Genomic DNA, 20481 nt, shown 5'->3' on the forward strand with positions numbered 1-20481 from the left:
ATGAACCAGTAAAGCATTTAACTATTCCTAATGAACGCCGTATTTACTTACATAAGAACGCACTTTTCCCCCCTAAATATACCTGAAAACCCAAGGGGCGAGTTCCTTAAGCAGGGTAATACATTAAATAATTTTTTTTGAAGCAGTAAAACTGAGAGAAAGTAGGCTGGTAGACAAAACAAAGCATATTGTAGAACTTTTTTTTTTAATAAAACAACTCACACCCTTTAGCAAGGCTTCCGTGTTCGAGAACGTAGCCAGCAACTTTTTTCATTAAACCCACTCGTTTAGTTCAAGTAGCAGCCCGTAATGCTGTGCACAACTAGAGTTGAGTGAATTCACAGCAACAATATAATAGGGTGAAACTGAGGAAGGCAGCGCCGAAATCCTGCCAAAGGAAGCCCTCCAGCCAATGGCGGAGACTGGTTCGCATGACGTCGCGGTTAATCCTCTATTGTCGGATACAACTTAAAGGGCCCCTGCCCACCCCATGATCCCAAACACTCTCTACCTCACTTTGAGCGAGCCTCCTTTCCTTCCATTCCCTCCTCGAAATTTTTCTCTCCCGCTCCTCGTCGAGTAGGCTCGGCAAGGCAAAATCACCCCTTCCTTCTCCGGTGTAAGCCGGAGGCGTGGTGTCTGTGGAGTGCGTCACACGGCGACGTCATGGCCCCGCCTACAATAGAATTCTTTTCTTGGTTTTTGCATTTTCTCCGCACACTGAACGATCGAGAGGCGCGATCGGCTCGACCACCTAGACTTGTTAGCGAGCGCATCCTTTCATACATCTGTTTGTCATTCCCAGTTAACGAGCCACCTTTTCATTTTCTTTTAGGCCTCCCCACCGTTTCACGAGCGGAGGGGCGGAAGTCGGTTGTGTTCGAAACACACGGCGAAGCGCGGACCCGGCAACCACCCGTTTGCTTTTCTCCATGCGTGTTTGTGTTCTGTGTGTTTGTGTCTTTTCTCCACTCCAAAGCATATGTCATTCATTGGAGTCAAGGCGTACCCAAGATGCACGAAAGATAAGCGGTGTGTGTGCGGAGCGGTCAAGTGGGCGAGCGAGGGAAAGGCTCTGCTGCACTAGTAATTAAAACCTTGTTTTGGGGGGCTTGCATAGAAGAAAAAAAACTGCGTACAGTTCAGTCAGAAACCTGATGTGTGTGCATTCAGATTTTTTCTTCTTTCTAGGTCGGATAATATTGCCGTGAAGCGAGCACGAAAACACACAAAAACACAAAGCGCTGGTCATTCTCCAATTTGTAGTCAACAGCGATTTCCAACTTTAAATGCAATAAGGCAACAGGAAATATCGAATGACTGAAAAATATGGATTTCTTAAATTATATATCTCACTTACATTCCCAGGACGTGACAAGTAATATCTACGAGGAGTCTAGGTTAAGGCATATATAATGTCGTGTGTACGTCTCCAGCTTTTCCACGGAAAAAGGTTGGTAGATAAGACGTCTGAGAGATTTTGCTTTGGTACATAGACGTTCAGACTTAATCTGGACATCTATGGGAGGTTTGTGGTTTGCTGGGAAGGGGTGCAACAGTTAATCCCCGGGAGCAGCCGTTTAAAGAAAAAAATATTCTCTGCCTCTCCCGTAACCGAGAGTAGAGTAAGCATGAAATGTTTACGGGCCTAATGTCATCTCGGTGGACACCCGAACCGCACCGTACAGGAAGGGAGGAACGCCACCACCCGTTCAGCGCGATGCCCTGCCATTTGAACGCAAGGTTTTTTTGAGGAAAGGAAATGGCGCAGTAATTCTCTGCCATCTCGGTGGACACCCGAACCGCACCGTAATGGAAGGGAGGAACGCCACCACCCGTTCGGCGCGATGCCTTGCCCTTTGAACGCAGCGCTTCTCCCCCGGGCCCCTGTGCGCCTGCGCGGCTTTGCTTCGATGCGCGAAGCCCATGAGAGATCACGTATGACAACGAAGTGTATCGTGGCATTTATGTGCTTTTAGCACGCGTTATTAGAAATCGGAAATTATAATTCCGTGCATTATCAAACGCACAGCGACTGATATCTTGATAAACATTGAGAAGGCACTGGCAGCAGTTATTTTTTGTGACTCCTTTGGAGACCAACCGGCGCTTGCATGCCGGTCGTGTAGGAGGGCTTACAGAGTCTCGTTGAGTATCTGACCTCGCTTCGGCGAGCGCGGCTTCGGCCGCTTATCTGATTTTTTCAGCAGCGTCCGCTCCGGCGGACGCAGTTGTTGCGACGCGCGTCTTTTCTTGCCTTTTTCTCTTTCCTCTGATCTCTTACCTCTCCTCTATCTGCACGTTGGCAGCGGTGGTGGCTTGGCTAGAGCCAGTAGCAGGCCCGTGCAATTTCCTTTTCATCCTTCTCTCAGTCACAACAACAACAAATCTCGTGAAGTCTCGTACGGTGCCCGGATGTTCTCGTTTCAGAGCCCGGATGATTGGAATTCAGTGCCCGGATGATTGGAATTCAGTGCCCGGATGAATGGATTTCAATGCCCGGATGAGTGGATTTCAGTTCCCGGATGATGGCTCTCGGTCTCGGCGTGACGTCACCACACTGCCGACAACGGGGGCTAAAAGCATTTCATGCTTAAAAATCTGAGAATGGAGCGCGTACGCAGAGCGTCTCGTGAGGTGATCACGGCGGGGGGAGGGGGGGGGGGGCGAACCAACTCCCTCTGTTTTACTATTTTTTACTTTTTATGGCAAGAGTTCAAGGCTGCCGCCGCACGCTCCCTCCGCAGTTTTTTTTTTCCTTCATGCGGGTTTGTAGGCATGAGCCAGAACAGAAGGCGCTGCGGAAAGCGTTGTGCAGACGACGCGACGCCAAGGCTACGCCGAATCTTCTCCCGTCAGTCAGAACGATGCACCAATGGAGTGCCTTCAGCGAAAGTAGCCCCCCTTGACGTCAGCGGGGTTCAGAGTAGTGGGCCGGGCCCGTTTTTGTTGAAGGAAAGAACGAGCGGGCTTTGATTTGAATTTTCGCAGCTTTTCGGGGCGCGAATGGCTCTAGTATTTTGCAGGGGTTATCTTCGATGCCTCATCTATGCAGTGGGCTTGTTTTTCAAAAATTTCCGGACCCTGGGCAGTGGCCCTTTAAGTCTGCAGTGAAGCTCCGCCCACATTCAGCCTCCGCGCACAGAATCCCTCCACGACAAAAAAGTAGTCCGCTTCTTAAACGTTTCTTGTTACCTAACAAGAAGCTTGTCACAGGAAAAAAGTTATGAGCTTTTGAGTTTTGATAGGTGGATTGTTTGATATAGCCAAGCACTAAAAAGCTGATTTCGTTTACTGCTGCGATTGGCCAGCGGAGTAATACAGGACACCGCGGGCCGCGGCCCAGTGTTAGCAACTGCTGTTTTTTTAAGTTGTATCCTACTATAGCATGAATTCACCGGTGACTTGCAGGTGCCTCCGTGAAATGCGATTAACCGCCCCGTCATGGCAATCTGCTGGCGATATTTGCTGGAGGGCCTGCTTTGAGAGGCATTTGCCGCTGCATCCATGAGTTTCCTACAACTATAGCTTCAGAATGAAACGCTTTGTGACCAGTAGCTGTTTTTATTGGTTCTCGGATTCCTTGAGGAACATTATTGTTGGCTTTTCGTCCCGTGGGGTCAGGAATAAAGTGTTGACTGACAAATAGCGTAGTTGTGTCGGCGTTCTGAAAAGGCGCCTGCTATAGTCGATACAACTCAAGAACGCAGCGGCCTTCCCCGTCAAGGCCCCCTTCCATCCAATGGCGTCGGACGGTTCTCATGGCCTTACTAGTGTGACAATGCAGGGAGAGGCGCTACAATGGAGAGAGGTGTCTATCCCCGTCCACAGACGGAAGAGATTACCCGTTTCATTTTTAACAACACAGTTGAGCGTCCTTGAAGGACGCTTTGAGGGCCTCGGGTTCGAGCCGATCGAAACGAAAAAGCTGAGCATGGTGGCAATTGGCAGCACCCCGTTTAAAAGGGGAAGCTCCCATCCATCCATCCATCCATCCACCCACCCACCCACCCATCCACCCATCCATCCATCCATCTACCCACCCACCCACCCATCCATCCATCCACCCACCCACCCACCCATCCATCCATCCACCCACCCATCCACCCATCCATCCATCCATCCACACTAGCAGGGTCATGAGAATCGGCCGACGCCATTGGATAGAAGGGGGGTCCTTTGACGAGGAGAAGCCGCTGCGTTCTTAGGCTGTATCCGACTATAGCGTTAACTATCATCATCAGTTGACTACGCCCCAAATAATGAAATCGCGTTTATTACACCAGGAAGAAGAAATAAATTTTACTTATTGGAAGCCATGGCAGGGGGTGAGCTATTACATAAGTACAGTGTACGACATTCAGTGCCACGTTAAAAAATTTTTTGAGTAAGAGTCAGAGTGAAAGGAAAGCTGCCCTGTAATTTATATCTTATTCAGTAAATAAGTGGCCTACTTAAAAAACGCACTTTCTTATGTTTCCCTTTTCGGCCCAGCGATAGGTGATAAGATACGCGCACGTCGCCTGAGGCAGCACTGACGAGCCCACGCGCTTGGCAGGGAGAGTGTTTCTCCTTTAATTACCCGCCCGCACTTCAGTGCCAACGTGCTCTCCTTGGCTTGTGTGGTGGTGCCCTGTCGGTTTAGTTTATCTACTCAAGGTCGCTTACTTAGCGTAAACAGTCCGTCCTATTAATAGCATGACGAGCATGCAGGCACTATATAAAGCACAGCCCCTATCTCCGCAGGGTACGTTTAGCATTTTGCTAGAAGAAAGTTGGCGGGGACACTTAAGCTACACTTAAGCTCCGCCTTACCGGGTATGACGCGATGCCCATACATGCATGCAGAATTAGTGATTCTGCACTTAACATTCATAGATCCCTCTGAGTCCTAGCTCACACCACACCTGGCACAATGATGCAGCGATTAAGCGATGCGCCAGTGCTCTGAGATGGCAGGTGCTGCAACCGGTGCGGCCCAGGTTACTCTCCTCCGTGACCGATCGTTAATTTAATTGGCACCTGCCACGGTGCGCAGTTCGCTCACAACCCAATGGGCGGTTGAGATGACGTCACAAAGTTACACGACCTAGGTGGCCCACCTGCCTCCTAAGTTTCTGGGAATTTTTCGTGGATTTTTCGCTCACGATCAACGACGGCGATGCCGGATTTTCTGCGACGCGAGCTTCTAAACGCTGTCGCGTTGGAGAGGAGATCCACGCGTCTGAAGGTCAAGTAATGGGTTCCTCATTACGCTACCTTCTTTTTTCTGTGCGGCCGCGGTGGCTCAGTGGTTACGGCGCTCGGCTGCTGACCCGAAAGACGCGGGTTCGATCCCGGCCGCGGCGGCCGAATTTCGATGAAGGCGAAATTCTAAAGGCCCGTGTGCTGTGCGATGTCAGTGCACGTTAAAGAACCCCAGGAGGTCGAAATTTCCGGAGCCCTCCAGCTTTGGAACGTTAAACCCCATAAGCCAAACCTACCATTTTGTCTCAGCAACTTGCGAGGCTCCCTCTCAGGGAAAGGGGTTCTTGTTTGTTCAGCAAGCGCACGCGCCAAGCTACGTGGTTCAGAGATGTGTACCTTTTTTGAGGGAAGGAAATGGAGCAGTAATTGCCTCACATCTCGATGGACACCCGAACCGCGCCGTAGGGGAAGGTAGGAGTGAAGGAAGAAATAGGTGCCGTAGTGGAGGGCTCCGGAATACTGGCATAACGGGGCTCACCCAGAGCGGCGAACCGCAGAATGAATCCATGCTGTCCGCCGTCGCCTCGCCGATATTAGGCCCAGGACGCACAGCTGGCCGTGTCGACAGATGGGAAGCAGCCGCTCGACAGCCGACAGCTCCGGCCAGGCGCCGATCGAGGAATGAGACAATGGCGGCGCGATAACGCTAATCTACGAGTGTCTTATGAGCATCTCCTCGCAACCGCATCTCCTCGCCGGACAGCGCTGACAACAAGATAATGCGTGAGGAATCCGCCGAGTTCGACACTGCATTCGCTGTTTATGTTCCAGTTGGTGAACTGGTACTATGTTAACAATGGTGCGGTGTCAACAAACAGCCCAAGTCTTACTAAACTGAGTAAATAGCAAATAGTTTAGCCAAACACACTGAAGAAGTCATTGTGAAAAACCTAACACTCGCCAAGAAATTGAAGAACAGGGTAAAAAGAAATGACGTTTCGGGACTGCTACGGATCCCTTGTTCACATATGAAAACGAAAAACGGATCGGCCGTGTTTATACAGATGAAGGTCGCTGTAATGAGCATGCGTATGCTGCAGGCAAGGGCCCACGTGTCCGATTAAGTGTGTGCGGAGTTGATTGGATATGGAATAACTCTAGGAGTAGGCGTGATGATAATGATTTCTCGGTGGATATGATACTGGCTGCGTCCCAGGCGATAATGTGACCGGTGCTTTTATGGTGGTCTGCCAAGGCGTTTTCTTTGGTGCGCCCCTTGGCAACGTCATTTTTATGCTCCCTGAGCCGTCTCCTGTAATCCCCCGTTTCGCCAATGTAGGCTGCGTCGCAATCCTGTCAAGGAATCTTGTATACAACCCCGGGGTATTGTAGTGCCTGTGATGCCTCCCCTCCTGCCTGAGTGGATTAAGGCAGCGAACTTCCAGGACCGGGGTACCACGGTGGCAGCGGCGAAGGTCAAAGACCGCCGAAGGCAGAAGATGCGGCGACGACGGCGGCGTCCTGTGGCCGAGTCGACCCTCGGTTCAACGGACAGCGTGGTGATGTGCTGAGTGAAAGACAGCAGTGTTTAATTACTGAGCCTCTACCCTCTCCCATCAACCGAGCTGCGAGAGAGCCCCACAGCCCAGCGCCGCCCCTGCCGTGGGCGGTATCTACAGTGTCCACAACTTTCCATCTGATTGGATGTCATTGTTCGAAGGTTATTCCCCAGTCAGGGATCTGGGGAACACGAAGACTATTTAACGGGAAGTTGTTTTGAGACTCGTGTGCTGAGCGAAGCAGTCCTCATCCGCTGAGAGTCCCTCTAAGTTGCTCTTTTATAAATCATGTCAATAGCCTGTATAAAGTTTTCTTCGTTTTCATCTTAATCACATCTCCGACTTCCTCGTCCGTTCTCCGGCCCGACCACGCTACCCCGATCCCAACAGTATATCTAGTGATTTCTAGCTTGTCTTTCACTCGCACAAGTTGCTGTCTGAGCTTGTTTGTAGGCACGCGACTGATTTTAATATCGCAATCACTGAAGATTCTTGCCAGTGTTTCGCTCACACCAACCGCGTAGGGAATGACGGCTCGCTTCCGCTCTTTCTTCGGTGCCGTGGGTGGATTTGAACAACGGCGTTGCTGCGAGTTTAGGATTTTCCTTGGGTAGCCATTTCTAGAGAGTTCTTCTTTTATCCTTTTTCTTCTTTTATTCTTTTTTCTTCTTCAAAGAGCGTTCTTCTAGAGCGTTCTTCTTTTATGCTTTTTTCTTCTTCAAAAAGAAAAAGGATAAAAGAAGAACGCTCTAGAAATGGCTACCCAAGGCAAATCCTAAACTCGCAGCAACGCCGATGTTCTAATCCACCCACGGCACAGGGAAACATTTAAAAACGATTGTTTTGATCAGTGGGAGATGAGTAGTAATAATCATTTGTTCAGGAGGAAGCTAATTAAAAGCAAAGTGGAAGAAAAGACATCCACATACTACCGGTGACATTATGAAGCCACGAACTCCTTGCTCATTTTCCACTGATCCTCGGCACCATTAAAAAAATTCCCCCATGCCTTCCTTGGTTTCCGTGACTGTTGGATTCTTTCATATGCAACTTGTGGAACAAGCTTACTTGCTAGTCAGAGCCGTTGCCGGTTTTTTTGTGGTTCATAATCGTCCTCTCACTGTGTTACGTTCATGAATGTGAACCAACTGCACCGTACTATAGAGTTATGCTGCGCTTGTAATTTTCTTTCGTCTTCCTTTATCTTCATCATCATCATCAGCCTGACTACGCCCACTGCAGGGCAAAGGCCTCTCCCATATCTCTCCAATTAACCCTGTCCTTTGCCAGCTGGAGCCACCTCATCCCTGCAAACTTCTTAATCTCACCCGCCCGACTAATCTTCCCTTCTCTTGGTGACCAGTCCGTTACCCTCGAGGCCCGTTCCCACGACGGTCGAAACCGATTTCGTCAGTGCGCGGACACAGCACCACGTGATAAGACTACACTGGCTCGCCCCGTCCAAGGACGGTCTATGCTTGCCAAGCCTGGGCCAAGCAGGCGCGCGCCGCCGCGGTGGCTCAGCGGTGATAGTGCTCGGCTGCTGGTCCGAAAGACGCGGCTTCGATCCCGACCGCGGCGGCTGAACTTCTTTGGAGGAGAAATTCTAGAGGCCCGTGTACTGTGCGATGTCAGTGCACGTCAAAGAACCCCAGGTGGTCGAAATTTCCGGAGCCCTTCGCTACGGCGTCTCTCACAGCCTGAGTCGCTTTGGGACATTAAACCCCAATAAACCAAACCAAACCAAGCAATCGCGCGGGTTGCACACTGCCGCCCGAGCGGAAGTCTGCTGCGCTTTCACAAATAAAACACTCGAGAGTGCGATCTGATCCCCGAGTTAGCTCCCCGAATAACCTGAATTATTGGTATTTTCGCTTATTTTGTCCTTCATTGGGATTGGGACGCTTTTTTATTTATTTATTTATTTATTTATTTATTTATTTATTTATTTATTTCGCATACCCTCAATCGCCGAAGCATTGTAGAGTGAAGTGGGTTACAAAAGGCAAAAACAGAACATGGAAGCGGAGAGTATATAGTACAAAATACAAAATAAATCATATAGCGTGAAGGGTTAAAAAGCGCGAAAATCAATATAATTGCACTAGAAAAGTGAATCGAAAAGCGAAACAAGACATGAATAACAATAACAAGAAAACGACAAAAAAGGAAACAAAGGCATTACTAAACACTTAGGTGACATCAAAAAATAATTTAGCAATGCTTGCCTGAAAAGAAAAAGAGTGTAATCTGATATAGATGCGATCTCTGCGGGAAGATGGTTCCAGTCTTTAGATGTGTTTGGCAAGAATGAATAATAAAAGGTGTCAGTGCGGCAATTAGGAAGAGCAACCTTGTGACGATGGCCGACACGTGAAGAGCAATAGCTAGGCGACATGATGAACTCACGACGCAGAGACTCATGGCAGAAAATTTTGTAGCGTGAGCTACATTGCCACAGTCTCGCCGTTTCGCGGGCTCGGTTGCTCGACCGCACTGCGCATGCGCGAGGAGCTGCACTAGCTGTACTAAGGACCTGTACTACTCACTGCCGCATTATACGTTAGTAAAATGTGTTGAAGAGTGTATTGACCAGTTTGGAATCGTTGCTTTTCAAAACTCAGCAGGTATTCACGCTAGCAGTTTTTTAGAACTTTTATCCTTTTATCGAGGTCCACATTTATCTTGTGGGATGATAAACCTCACCTTCAAAGAAGGGATTTGTATCGGCTCCTGTATTGCCCCGATCTTAAGTGACCTCGTTTTAGCAAAACTTGACAAATCCGTTATGGACAGATTAGACAATATGCAGGTTGCCAAAGTTTTTAGATACGTTGACGATTTCCTGTTTTTTATTGACAGTGACCATGATTCCTTCGAATCTAAGGCTTTCAACATACTAACTATGCTCAGACAAAGTTTTAATCTGCTTGTTCTAACTTTCGAACTGCCTTCTAATGACAAGCTTCGATTTCTTGACATTATCATCATCTTTCACCCAGGTCATACCTGCTGGGCTTATGAACCTCGCAATATCAAGCCTCTCCTGCCCTTCAAATCTGCCCACTCTAAACTGGTCAAAAGAGCGATAGCGAATCTGTGCTTTGAAAATGCCCTCCGAAAATCCTGTCCGCATTTGATGTATGCAAGTTTGAAACAACAGTGCAGTAGGCTATCGCACGCTGGCTACCCTGGTCACCTTCAGATCTCAGTAGCGGAAAGTTTACTCAGGAAGCTGAACACTAAGCTGCATCCTTGTGCGCATGTGCCCCCAGAAAAGAGAAGAAAAAAATGGCAGTTATCTCAGACTTGCATACCATCTCTCAAAACTGCATTGCAAATCAGATAGATGTGTCAGTTGTTTTTTTCTGCCCCTGAAAAGTTAAACAGCCTATGCAAGGTAAACAAAGTAGTTCGTCCTTTGGCCAAAGAATGCACAAAGAAACATCAAAGTACGTTTGTAGAATGCAAGGTAGGCGTGGTGTACCAGATACCGCTCTCATGCCGGTCAAACTGGTCGCTGCCTGAATGACCGCCTCCGTGAGCATAATTGCAATGTAAGTAATAAAAACGAAAATGATGGAGAACTTGTGAAACATTGCAACGCATGTTTAAAGTGTAAGCCGTTACTTTAGTTGGAGGAAGTAAGGACAAGCGCACTAGTGAAATTAGTAAAGCAGAAAAGATAGCCACATTAGGAAGTGCCTGTGTAAGCACTCCTTCTGTCAAACTCTCTCAAAAAGAAATTGCTTACCTACGCTCGCAGTGAATTTGCGCATGATTTGGGATGACACGGCAAAAATGCAAGTATAAATTATTGTGTTTTTGTTTCTAATTAAGTTGTTGGAAGTTAGCGCTGTGTGTGTCTACTCGTTCTTGGTCCCTTGTCCTGTTTGTGCTATTGCTCCGAAGCAAGGGACGTCACTACGCACAGCTGGCGTGCCTCGCCGCGCGCGCTCGCCGCTGCGGGCTACTGCGCATGTGCGAGGAGATTGCACCGCGTGTACAAATGTGGAGGGATACGCAGCTACTGCGCCGTGTTCCATGGATCCAGGAAAAAGAGAGTCGGGCTGCTGCTGAGTGGCGCAGAAGATTTGAAAAACTCAATTCATCGGACCCCGAGGTTGTCGCGTGGCGGTCAGCCGTTTAGCGTCGGAAAAATGATACCAGCCTGCTAATTTCACTGCCAATGACATTTGATACTGCACATTGTCTCATCTTTGATTTAGTCATAGTTACAGGTACCGGATTTTGAAGGTTTAACAGGGGAAAAACCAAGCTAACCAAGCCAAGCTCAACCAAGATATACTAATAACTCACGCTACGTATATCCTGGCATAGCAGAGCTAAGCCACCGCCAATTTTTATGAAACGAGCAAATGCGAAAAATTTTACGGCGCAAAGACAGACACGGCAAACCGACATTAGACCTCATTAACGTCATGCTGGCTGTTCGGTTATATTTAGAAAGTGCCAATCGAATAACATTATTTTGCCAGATTTCGACAGCATGAGATAAAGTGTTTTGATTGGAATCCCAGATGGAGGCAGCATATTCAAATTTGGGTCGGATAAGGGCTTTATAAAGAAGAAGCTTTAATGAAGTAGGGGTTTTACTGAAATTACGTCCTAGGCCCAAACTCTGAAAGCTTCCTTTCCTTGGAGGTCTTCCCTACCTCAGGTGAGGCCTCCTTTCCGCGAACTTTCGATCCCTCGCCTCACCTCAAGTGAGGAACGTACGCCGCGCGTCTGGGTTTGAGGATACCGTCGCAAGCGTCACGCAAACGCCCTTATTCAATAAAAAAAAATTGCTCGTCGCGCAATTTTTAAATTGATTACTAATACAGAGGCGCATTAACACTTTCATGCATTTCTCTTTAAAGGGGCCCAGAAACACAATCTTAGTTGACTGTTTTGCCTGTTGATTGCATACAGTGAGTTATAATGGTGCTATTAGCGTCGGTAATACCGCGTATATTCCGTTTTTTAATATTTTAATGTCCTCCCAAAAACAACTTCATGGCTCTGATGGTGTCGCCACACAGTGGCGGGTTTTTAGCAGCGGATATGACATCACCTGGCGCGAGCTTGATGATCGGACAAACAGTAAATATAGTGCAAATTGTGTGAATAAATAGAAACATATTTTGTCACCTGTCTGCGTTTTATATTTGATCAACAAAAACAACTTCTTTGTCTTAGATAAAAGCCCTACAAAGCAAGTAAAATAAAAATACACCACCAGGGGCGCTCTGGCATGGAAACGACGCTGCCAGTCTCAGCAAGAACGAGTTACAGAGAGCAGGCAACCATGGAGTACAAACTTCCGCGACGTGATCTGGCTGGCTGTTTTGATTGGTTGCGCCAGGTGCCTTCATTGGGAGAGCGAAATAGGAGTGGGAAGCCCCGCCAAAACTGAGTTGAGGGCAGCGTTTTGTTTGCTTGTATTTTCAAATTTCACCACTTAATAACTCCCGTTCCTGTGCATCGATTCCTGTAATTCTTTTTAAGTCAGCATCTGTGTGACATAAAGAACCCGCCTGAAGTATAGCCGGTATGCAGCACTGCTTGGGGGGACACCGGCTATACTTCAGGTGGGTTCTTTATGTCACACAGATGCTGACTTAAAAAGAATTACAGGAATCGATGCACAGGAACGGGAGTTATTCAATGAAGAAATTTGAAAATACAAGCAAACAAAACTCTACCCTCAACTCGATTTTGGCGGGGCTTCCCACTCCTATTTCTCTTTCCCAATGACGGCACCTGGCGCAACCAATCAAAACAGCCTGCCAGAGCACGTCGCGGAAGTTTGCACTCCATGGTTGTCTGCTCTCTGTAGCTCGTTCCTGCTGAGACTGGCAGCGTCGTTTCCATGCCAGAGCCCCTTGGTTGTTGGGTGGGTGGGTGGGTGGATGGATGGATGGATGGATGGATGGATGGATGGATGGATGGATGGATGGATGGATGGATGGATGGATGGATGGATGGATGGATGGATGGATGGATGGATGGATGGATGGATGGATGGATGGATGGATGGATGGATGGATGGATGGATGGATGGATGGATGGATGGATGGATGGATGGATGGATGGATGGATGGATGGATGGATGGATGGATGGATGGATGGATGGATGGATGGATAGGAGCGCCCCCTTTGAAACGGGGTGGTGGCAATTGCCATATTATCTTTATTTGTTTACTGTGTTGGCAATTCTCATTAAGAATGGCCACCACCTTTACCTACGGTTTCCTACAATTCTAACCCTATGCCACATCTCTGCTTTTCAGCCACCAATCCTCCAATCGCTTTTTGCTGACTTCCACTGCAGATTTATTTACATGACCATTGTTATCTTTAAACCCTAGGGCCTCAGGAAGAGTGACTCAGGTTCTAGTAACATTGAGAGCCCCTGGTGGTGTATTTTTATTTTTCTTGCTTTGCAGGGCTTTTATCTAAGACGAACAAGTTGTTTTTGTTGATGTAATATAAAACACCGAAATGTGTCTCTATATATTACAATTTGCAATATACTTACTGTTTGTCCAGTACCATCAAGCTCGCGCCAGGTGATGTCATATCCGCTGCCATCCGCTGCTAAAACCCGCCACTGTGTGGGGCACCGCCATGAATTTCTTTTTGGGAGGATATTAAAGGGACAGTGAGGAGAGCACTAAATATTTTTTATGCGAAGCATATTAACGTAGGTTTCGGGCCTTCGCGCGACGCCCGGCGGTGGCCACCATTGACCTTGAAGTGAGATCACATGATGTGACGTCACGTGATGACGTCACACCGGCTGCAGATGGGGCCTCATATCGCGCCGTCGGACGTCGCCCGGCGGAGGCCTCCACGCTGCGGTTCGCGCCGTTGCGCGCGACGCGGCGGCGGCGCCATCATCGCTGCATCACGTGATATGTGACGTCACGCCAGGGATGAAGCGGCGCGCGCCCGCCGTCGCGTCAGCCTCTGTGCCCGCAACCGCGCCAGCGTCTTTGCGCCGGGCGTGTATGCGGTCAAGATGCCTCCAAACGCTAAGGACGTTAATAATAAGAATGCAAAACGAAGGCTGCTTCGCATCCACGGGGCTTAACCTTGATAAGCCTCCAACTTTTTTTATAGCAAAATCCGATAGTTCTGCATTTCATGGCTTTGTTGCCACTTGGCCGGCAACTAAAGATACATTTATTTCTAAGAAATTTGGATTCGAAGTTGAAAAAGTTTTTCCCGCCGCTCTGATTCAAACTTGGGATTCTCCTATGACGACACAGGACTAAGCGACGTGAAACATGACGTGATCTTGACGTGACGCAGACTCCGTGATTTCTGGCGGCCAGCAGTGCGGCCAAGCAGCAGCCGTAAAGAAAGCTACCGCCGGCCGCATGTTGAAGGCATCTATCGGCTACTGCGGCCGTCGCTACAGCCGCTTCGCTTACGTTTGCACTGGCGTTTTGCCAGCGTTACGATGGATCTCGTTCTCGAAGTCGTCAACGAAGTTCTCGCAAATAGACACCCATAGCATACCGTGTACCTTGTTACCGCTAGCGGAATACGGGGAGCCAGCCTAACGCCGGTGAGCAGGCGCTGATTGGTCCCAATGCTTCAGGCGCGCGTAGCTGCCGGGCACGTGGCACCACCTGGCGACGTCAAGGAGATTTGCGCATGCATTAGTTGCGCCTCAATGATTTGTGAATTCTCGGGTTCTAGAGTTGCAATGGTTCTAGCAACACTAGCTGCTTTGTCCTATGACGTCATCATGCTTGTACTTGCGAGTTTGGCCTGTGGCGGCGATACCTGTATTTTGGTTCTTGCTCTTTTCTACGTTACAAGAGCTTTGTTGTCAGTATTAGTGGCGTTTTTGTAATCAGGAGCTGGTATTCTGTCGATACAAGCCAACTTCAATTTCTCCCCAGTGTCCCTTTAAAATATTAAAAAACGGAATATACGCGGTATTGCCGACGCTAATAGCCCCATTGTAACTCAGTGTATGCGATCAACAGGCAAAACAGTCAACTAAGATTGTGTTTCTGGGCCCCTTTAATAAACATGAAAAATCAACAAAGATGACCGCAGCTTCATGCGGTCAGTGTGAGGTTTCCAGTTCAATCTGGAAGAATTGGCTATGCCAAGGTGAAGACACGGACTCAAGTGGAGTGTTGTTAAGTGTGTACACAGAGGTACATTCACCTCGTCCAGAGACACGCATTATTTTACAATTGTTAATGTTTAGTTCCATGCGCTATTTTGTGCACCAAAGAGCAATGTTACTGAAATCGGACTGAAGCATTAGTATGTCATCATCACTACGAACCTCGCTATAAATGACACAGTTGTCAGCGTACAAGTGCATGCAAGAACAGACGCAGCTCGGCAAGTCGTTAATGTATATTAGAAATAAAAGTGGCCCTAAACCGGAGCCTTTGGGCCCGCCTGATGTTGCTTCGGTTAAAGGAGAATTACAATCTTTAGTACAGACTTACTGGGAGAGATTAATCAGAAAATGTTCAAGCCAGTTTAGTACAACAGGATCAAGATTCAGTGTAGATAGTTTAGTCGTTAATAGCTTAAAGGCCTTGCAAAAGTCCAGAAATATGCAGTCTGCCTGGCAATTCCGATCAAGTATGCTGTGTAATGTACGCGTGAAATAGAGGAGCTGAGTTTTGCATGAAAAGGAATGGCGAAATCCATTTTTAACAGATGTAAAATAGGAATTAGAGTGCCAAAAACGATACATATGGGAACATAATATATGCTCCAATAATTTGGACGGAATACTGGTCAGCGATATGGGTTGATAATTTAAAGGGGATGATTTGTGTTGTGTCCCCTTATTGCTTTTGTGTGTGTGCGCCCCCGCATCCTCCTCCTAACGACCACTTGCCCCTCGTCGCACGCTGTCGCCAGATGCCCCCCCATGGTGCGCCCCCGCATCCTCCTCCTGTTTTGGGAAGCCACTCCCTCCCGTGGACGCTTCTCCGCTCCCTCCTTTCTTCGGGCGGCCAGTTCGGCTCCTGCCTCGGTCGACGCTGGTCGCACCCTCATCAGCTTTAAATAAACAAAGTCTTAAAGTACCGTGTGCGTCTTTCGCTGCATTGAACACAGCGACCGGACACGACAGTGGCGACGAGAAAGTGGATTCGACCCGCGCTACGCAACGCTATTGACAAGCCATGGCTACGCGAGGGTTTCCCAATCAGATACCAGAATTCAACGGCTCATCGTGGTCATCGTGGGTTGGACGCCTTCAGTTCTACTTTGAAGCTAACAACATCACAGACCCAGCCTTGAAGAGGGCCAACCTGCTGACGCTGTGCGGGGAGCAGACCTACGATACTGTCTGCGCCCTTATTCAGCCAAGCACACCAGCGGCAGTGTCTTACGACGACATCGTAAAAGCGCTGCAAAAGCACTACGACCCAAGGCCATCCGAGGTCTACAGCCGGGCTCGCTTCCAACGACGAGATCAACTGGGAGGAGAAACTGTGAGCGCCTACGTAGCCGCGCTCAAGAAGCTCGCTGCCGACTGCAATTTTGGAACGCTGTCGACAACAGCTACCGGGCAGGAGGGAGACGCAGCTTCTTCTGCTAACACCACCATGCTTCCCTTGGACGTGATGTTACGCGACAGATTTGTGTGCGGACTGAGTGACGAGTCACTGCAGCAGCGCCTGTTCGCTGAGAAGGACCTCACATTCAGCAAAGCTTACGACATCGCCGTTCGAGCGGAGAGCGCCGGTCACCAGCAGAGAGGGATTCCGGAACACCGAGCCGGTACACCAGACAAGCAACCAGGTGCGCAAGCCTTCTGTTGTTGTAAAATCGGTCAAAAAGGCACAACGCTGCTGGCGGTGTGACGACCAACACAACCCCCAGGGATGTCGATTCCAGTCAGCCACGTGTAATTTTTGCCACAAGCGAGGGCATATCGAAAGAGCATGCATTACGAAACGGAGACTTGCCAAGATAAAGTCACCTTCCCAGCCTAATCACAGCGTCAACGCCTCAGAGAATACGCCGCTATCTGATCTCCATGGAACAACATCAGCAACACCATCTGTGTTGTACGACCTGAACACCATGAATCTCGGCACGCGACCGAAGATTTTTACAGAAGTAAGCGTACATCACCAGCTGATTAAGTTCGAGGTGGACTCCGGCGCAGCCTGTACTCTGATCAGTGAGGACACGTTTCGAACTTCATGGCCATCTGACGCACCCGCCCTGCAACAAGACGACACGCACCTGCGAACGTGGTCAGGACAGAATCTGCCACTATTGGGCTCTGCCAACGCGCAGGTTAACTACAACGGCCAGACCCATACGCTACCTCTGCTTGTTGTGAAGGGCACAGGATCAAGCCTTCTAGGGAGAAACTGGTTTTCTCCACTAGGCGTGATGATATGCGGCATACACCAGACGCCGAGCCAGAACATGGTTGAGCAACTGCAAGAGAAATACGAAAGAGTATTCTCGGAAGAGATTCCAGGAAACGAAGGGCCCCCGGTCACACTGGAGTTGTTGGACAACGCGCAACCCAAATTTCTGAAGGCCAGGCCGGTGCCGTTTGCTCTCCGAGATTCAGTTGAAAAAGAGTTGGACAAACTGGAGCAGCAAGGTGTCATCGAGCCGACGCAGCATTCAGAATGGGCCACACCACTTGTCGTAGTTCGCAAGAAGAACGGAACCATACGCCTCTGCGGAGACTACCGGAGCACCGTCAATCTTGCGACTAAAGCGTCCTCTTACCCGCTACCGACACCTGAAGAAGTATTCAGTGTACTGCGTGGCGCAAGAGTCTTCAGCACATTGGACCTCACCCAGGCGTATCAGCAGCTGAAGGTGAGCGAGTCAACTGCTGAATTATTGGCAATTAACACACTGAAAGGCTTGTACAAAGTCAAGCGGCTGCCTTTTGGCGTAGCTGCAGCCCCGGCCATATTTCAAAAATTCATGGAGACAGTGCTTCAGGGCATCCCAGGAGTTTGTGTCTACCTTGACGATGTCATCATCAGTGGCACTTCCACTGAAGAGCATGCAGTGCGCCTAGAGCTCGTTCTCGAAAGGCTAGCAAACGCTAATTTGTGCATAAGCAAATCGAAGTGCTGTTTTGCGGTGCCAGAGGTGCAATTTCTGGGACACCGAATTGATGAGGAAGGCATTCACCCTACCGAGGACAAAGTGCGAGCGATCACAGAAGCACGAGCTCCAACAAACAAGCAGGAGCTACAGGCTTTTCTCGGACTCTTGACGTTCTACGACCGGTTCTTGGAACAAAGAGCTACCGTGGCCAACGACTTATACCAACTCCTTCGGAAAGATGTGACATGGACATGGTCGCCACGCCATCAGCAGTCATTCGATGCCCTGAAAGACCTGATTCGAAGATGTACAGTCCTCCGCCACTACGACGAAAGGAAGCCTCTGCTTTTGGCTTGCGACGCATCACCGTACGGAGTCGGCGCGGTTCTATCGCAAACTGACGAGCAAGGAAGGGAAGCTCCCATCGCCTTTGCCTCATGTACGTTGTCGCAAGCAGAACGCAACTACGCGCAACTTGACAAAGAAGGGCTAGCCATCGTCTACGCGGCGACACATTTTCACCAGTACATTGCCGGCCGGAAGGTGACCTTTATAACCGATCACCGACCGCTATTGGGCATTCTGGGACCACAAAGGCCTATGCCACCAACTTTGTCTCCGCGAATGACACGTTGGTGCATCAAACTCTCAGCGTACGACTACGCTCTGGTCTACCGCAATGGGAGTAAACATCAAAACGCCGATGCGCTAAGCCGTCTGCCACTAGACGCAACTGTTGACGAACCATTTCCACCAGGAGACGTTCTGATGTTCGAAGCACTGCCAGAACCTCCGCTTACAGCAGGCACAGTTGCAGCATCTACGCAGAAGTGCGCAGCTCTCCGGCTAGTTTACACAGCTGTTCAACAAGGCAACGTGCATAAACTCAAAGGGGACAACTTCGACGCTTACCGCAGGCGAGCTACAGAGTTGAGCACCCATCGCGGCTGCATCATATTTGGGTCCCGAGTTGTGATGCCGAGAGAACTACGCGCACAGGCTATGTCTCTCATCCACGCCGGACATCGGGGCATCGTTGCAATGAAAAAGTGTGCCAGAAGCTACATGTGGTGGCCTGGCATTGACAACGACATCGAAACAGTGGTGCGAGAATGCAAGCCTTGCCAGAGCAGCCGGAGCGCCCCGCCGAAAGCTCCTGTCCCAGAATGGGAAAAGCCAGACACACCATGGCACACACTGCACATTGATTTTGCAGGACCAATTGAGGGCTGCACTTTCCTTGTGGTCGTAGATGCCTACACAAAGTGGCTTGAGATAAGGCAAATGGGACAGACGACTTCGGCAGCAGTCATTGACAACCTCCGATCACTATTTGCAACGTTCGGCCTGCCGCGCAAGGTAGTGTCGGACAACGGAACACCGTTTGTGTCTGCGGAGATCCTCAAGTTTTATCGCGACAACGGGATCTCATCAGTTACATCGGCCCCCTACCACCCAGCGACAAACGGACAAGCCGAGCGCTACGTAGCCGAGCTAAAACGCGCCCTTGAAAGAGATCAGACAGGCTCGCTGCAGCGCCGCCTTGCGCGCTTTCTCTTCAAGCAGCACACGACGGTTCAGAGCACAACAGGCGAGACCCCCTCGAAAATGATGTTCGAGCGTGAAATGCGAACCCAGCTCACAGCTATCCTCCCCGAGCCAAAGGCAGAGACGTTCCGGGAAGAAAAAGCAATTCCGCGCTGCGGCACGCTTAATGAGGGGCAGCGCGTCCTCGCCCGACAGTTTCTGAAAAAGCCACGCTGGGAGGAAGCTACAATTGTCAGACGCATAGGCCTGCGCTCTTGGCTCGTCAACATACATGGCACAGTAGCACGCCGACATCTCAACCAGCTGCGTAGATTTACGACGCCGTCTGAGAGCTGTCCGCCAGCGGAGAGAACACGTGCACCATCTTCCCACATAGCCTGGCACCTCTTCCCGGAAGAAGAGACTTCGCCCAGGACAGACCTAGGAGACACAGCGAACAACAGCCAGCCTACAAGTGTTTCTCCCCCGAGCGCACAAAGCCAGCGCGCCTCCACGCGTGAGCACCGACCCCCTGCACGATACCAGGCAACTTTCTAAGGGGGAAGGAAGTGTTGTGTCCCCTTATTGCTTTTGTGTGTGTGCGCCCCCGCATCCTCCTCCTAACGACCACTTGCGCCCCCGCATCCTCCTCCTAACGACCACTTGCCCCTCGTCGCACGCTGTCGCCAGATGCCCCCCCATGATGCGCCCCCGCATCCTCCTCCTGTTTTGGGAAGCCACTCCCTCCCGTGGACGCTTCTCCGCTCCCTCCTTTCTTCGGGCGGCCAGTTCGGCTCCTGCCTCGGTCGACGCTGGTCGCACCCTCATCAGCTTTAAATAAACAAAGTCTTAAAGTACCGTGTGCGTCTTTCGCTGCATTGAACACAGCGACCGGACACGACAATTTGCTACCTGTTTATGAAGAGAAACCATTTTCCCAATTTTCCAGTCTACAATCTCTCGGTTGAGTGACTTCTGGAATAGTTTAACAAGAAATACAGGTGAATACATTTTGGTTTGTTTCAAGAACTTTGAATTGATACCGTCAAATATGCCACATGGGGAGGGAATTTTTAATCAATCAATTAATTTCACAATTCGAACAGGATCAACGACAATGGGA

The 20481-nt window shown here is 49.5% G+C and overlaps 1 protein-coding gene across 1 annotated transcript in view; it reads right to left on the reverse strand.

Annotated features, from left to right (window-relative positions):
• Window positions 1-5854, reverse strand: part of LOC149326759 (ATP-binding cassette sub-family C member 1-like) — a 112412-nt gene extending 106558 nt beyond the window's left edge. The window contains exon 1 of the mRNA XM_089563814.1: window positions 5726-5854. Within this exon, the coding sequence (XP_089419940.1) occupies window positions 5726-5755 (30 nt within the window). The 5' untranslated portion in view covers window positions 5756-5854. The remainder of the gene's footprint in view (window positions 1-5725) is intronic.
• Between the last annotated feature and the right edge of the window lie 14627 nt (window positions 5855-20481).

The sequence above is a fragment of the Amblyomma mixtum genome, chromosome 10 (genome assembly GCF_055824585.1).
Source record: "Amblyomma mixtum isolate Tamu chromosome 10, ASM5582458v1, whole genome shotgun sequence".
NCBI lineage: Eukaryota > Metazoa > Arthropoda > Arachnida > Ixodida > Ixodidae > Amblyomma > Amblyomma mixtum.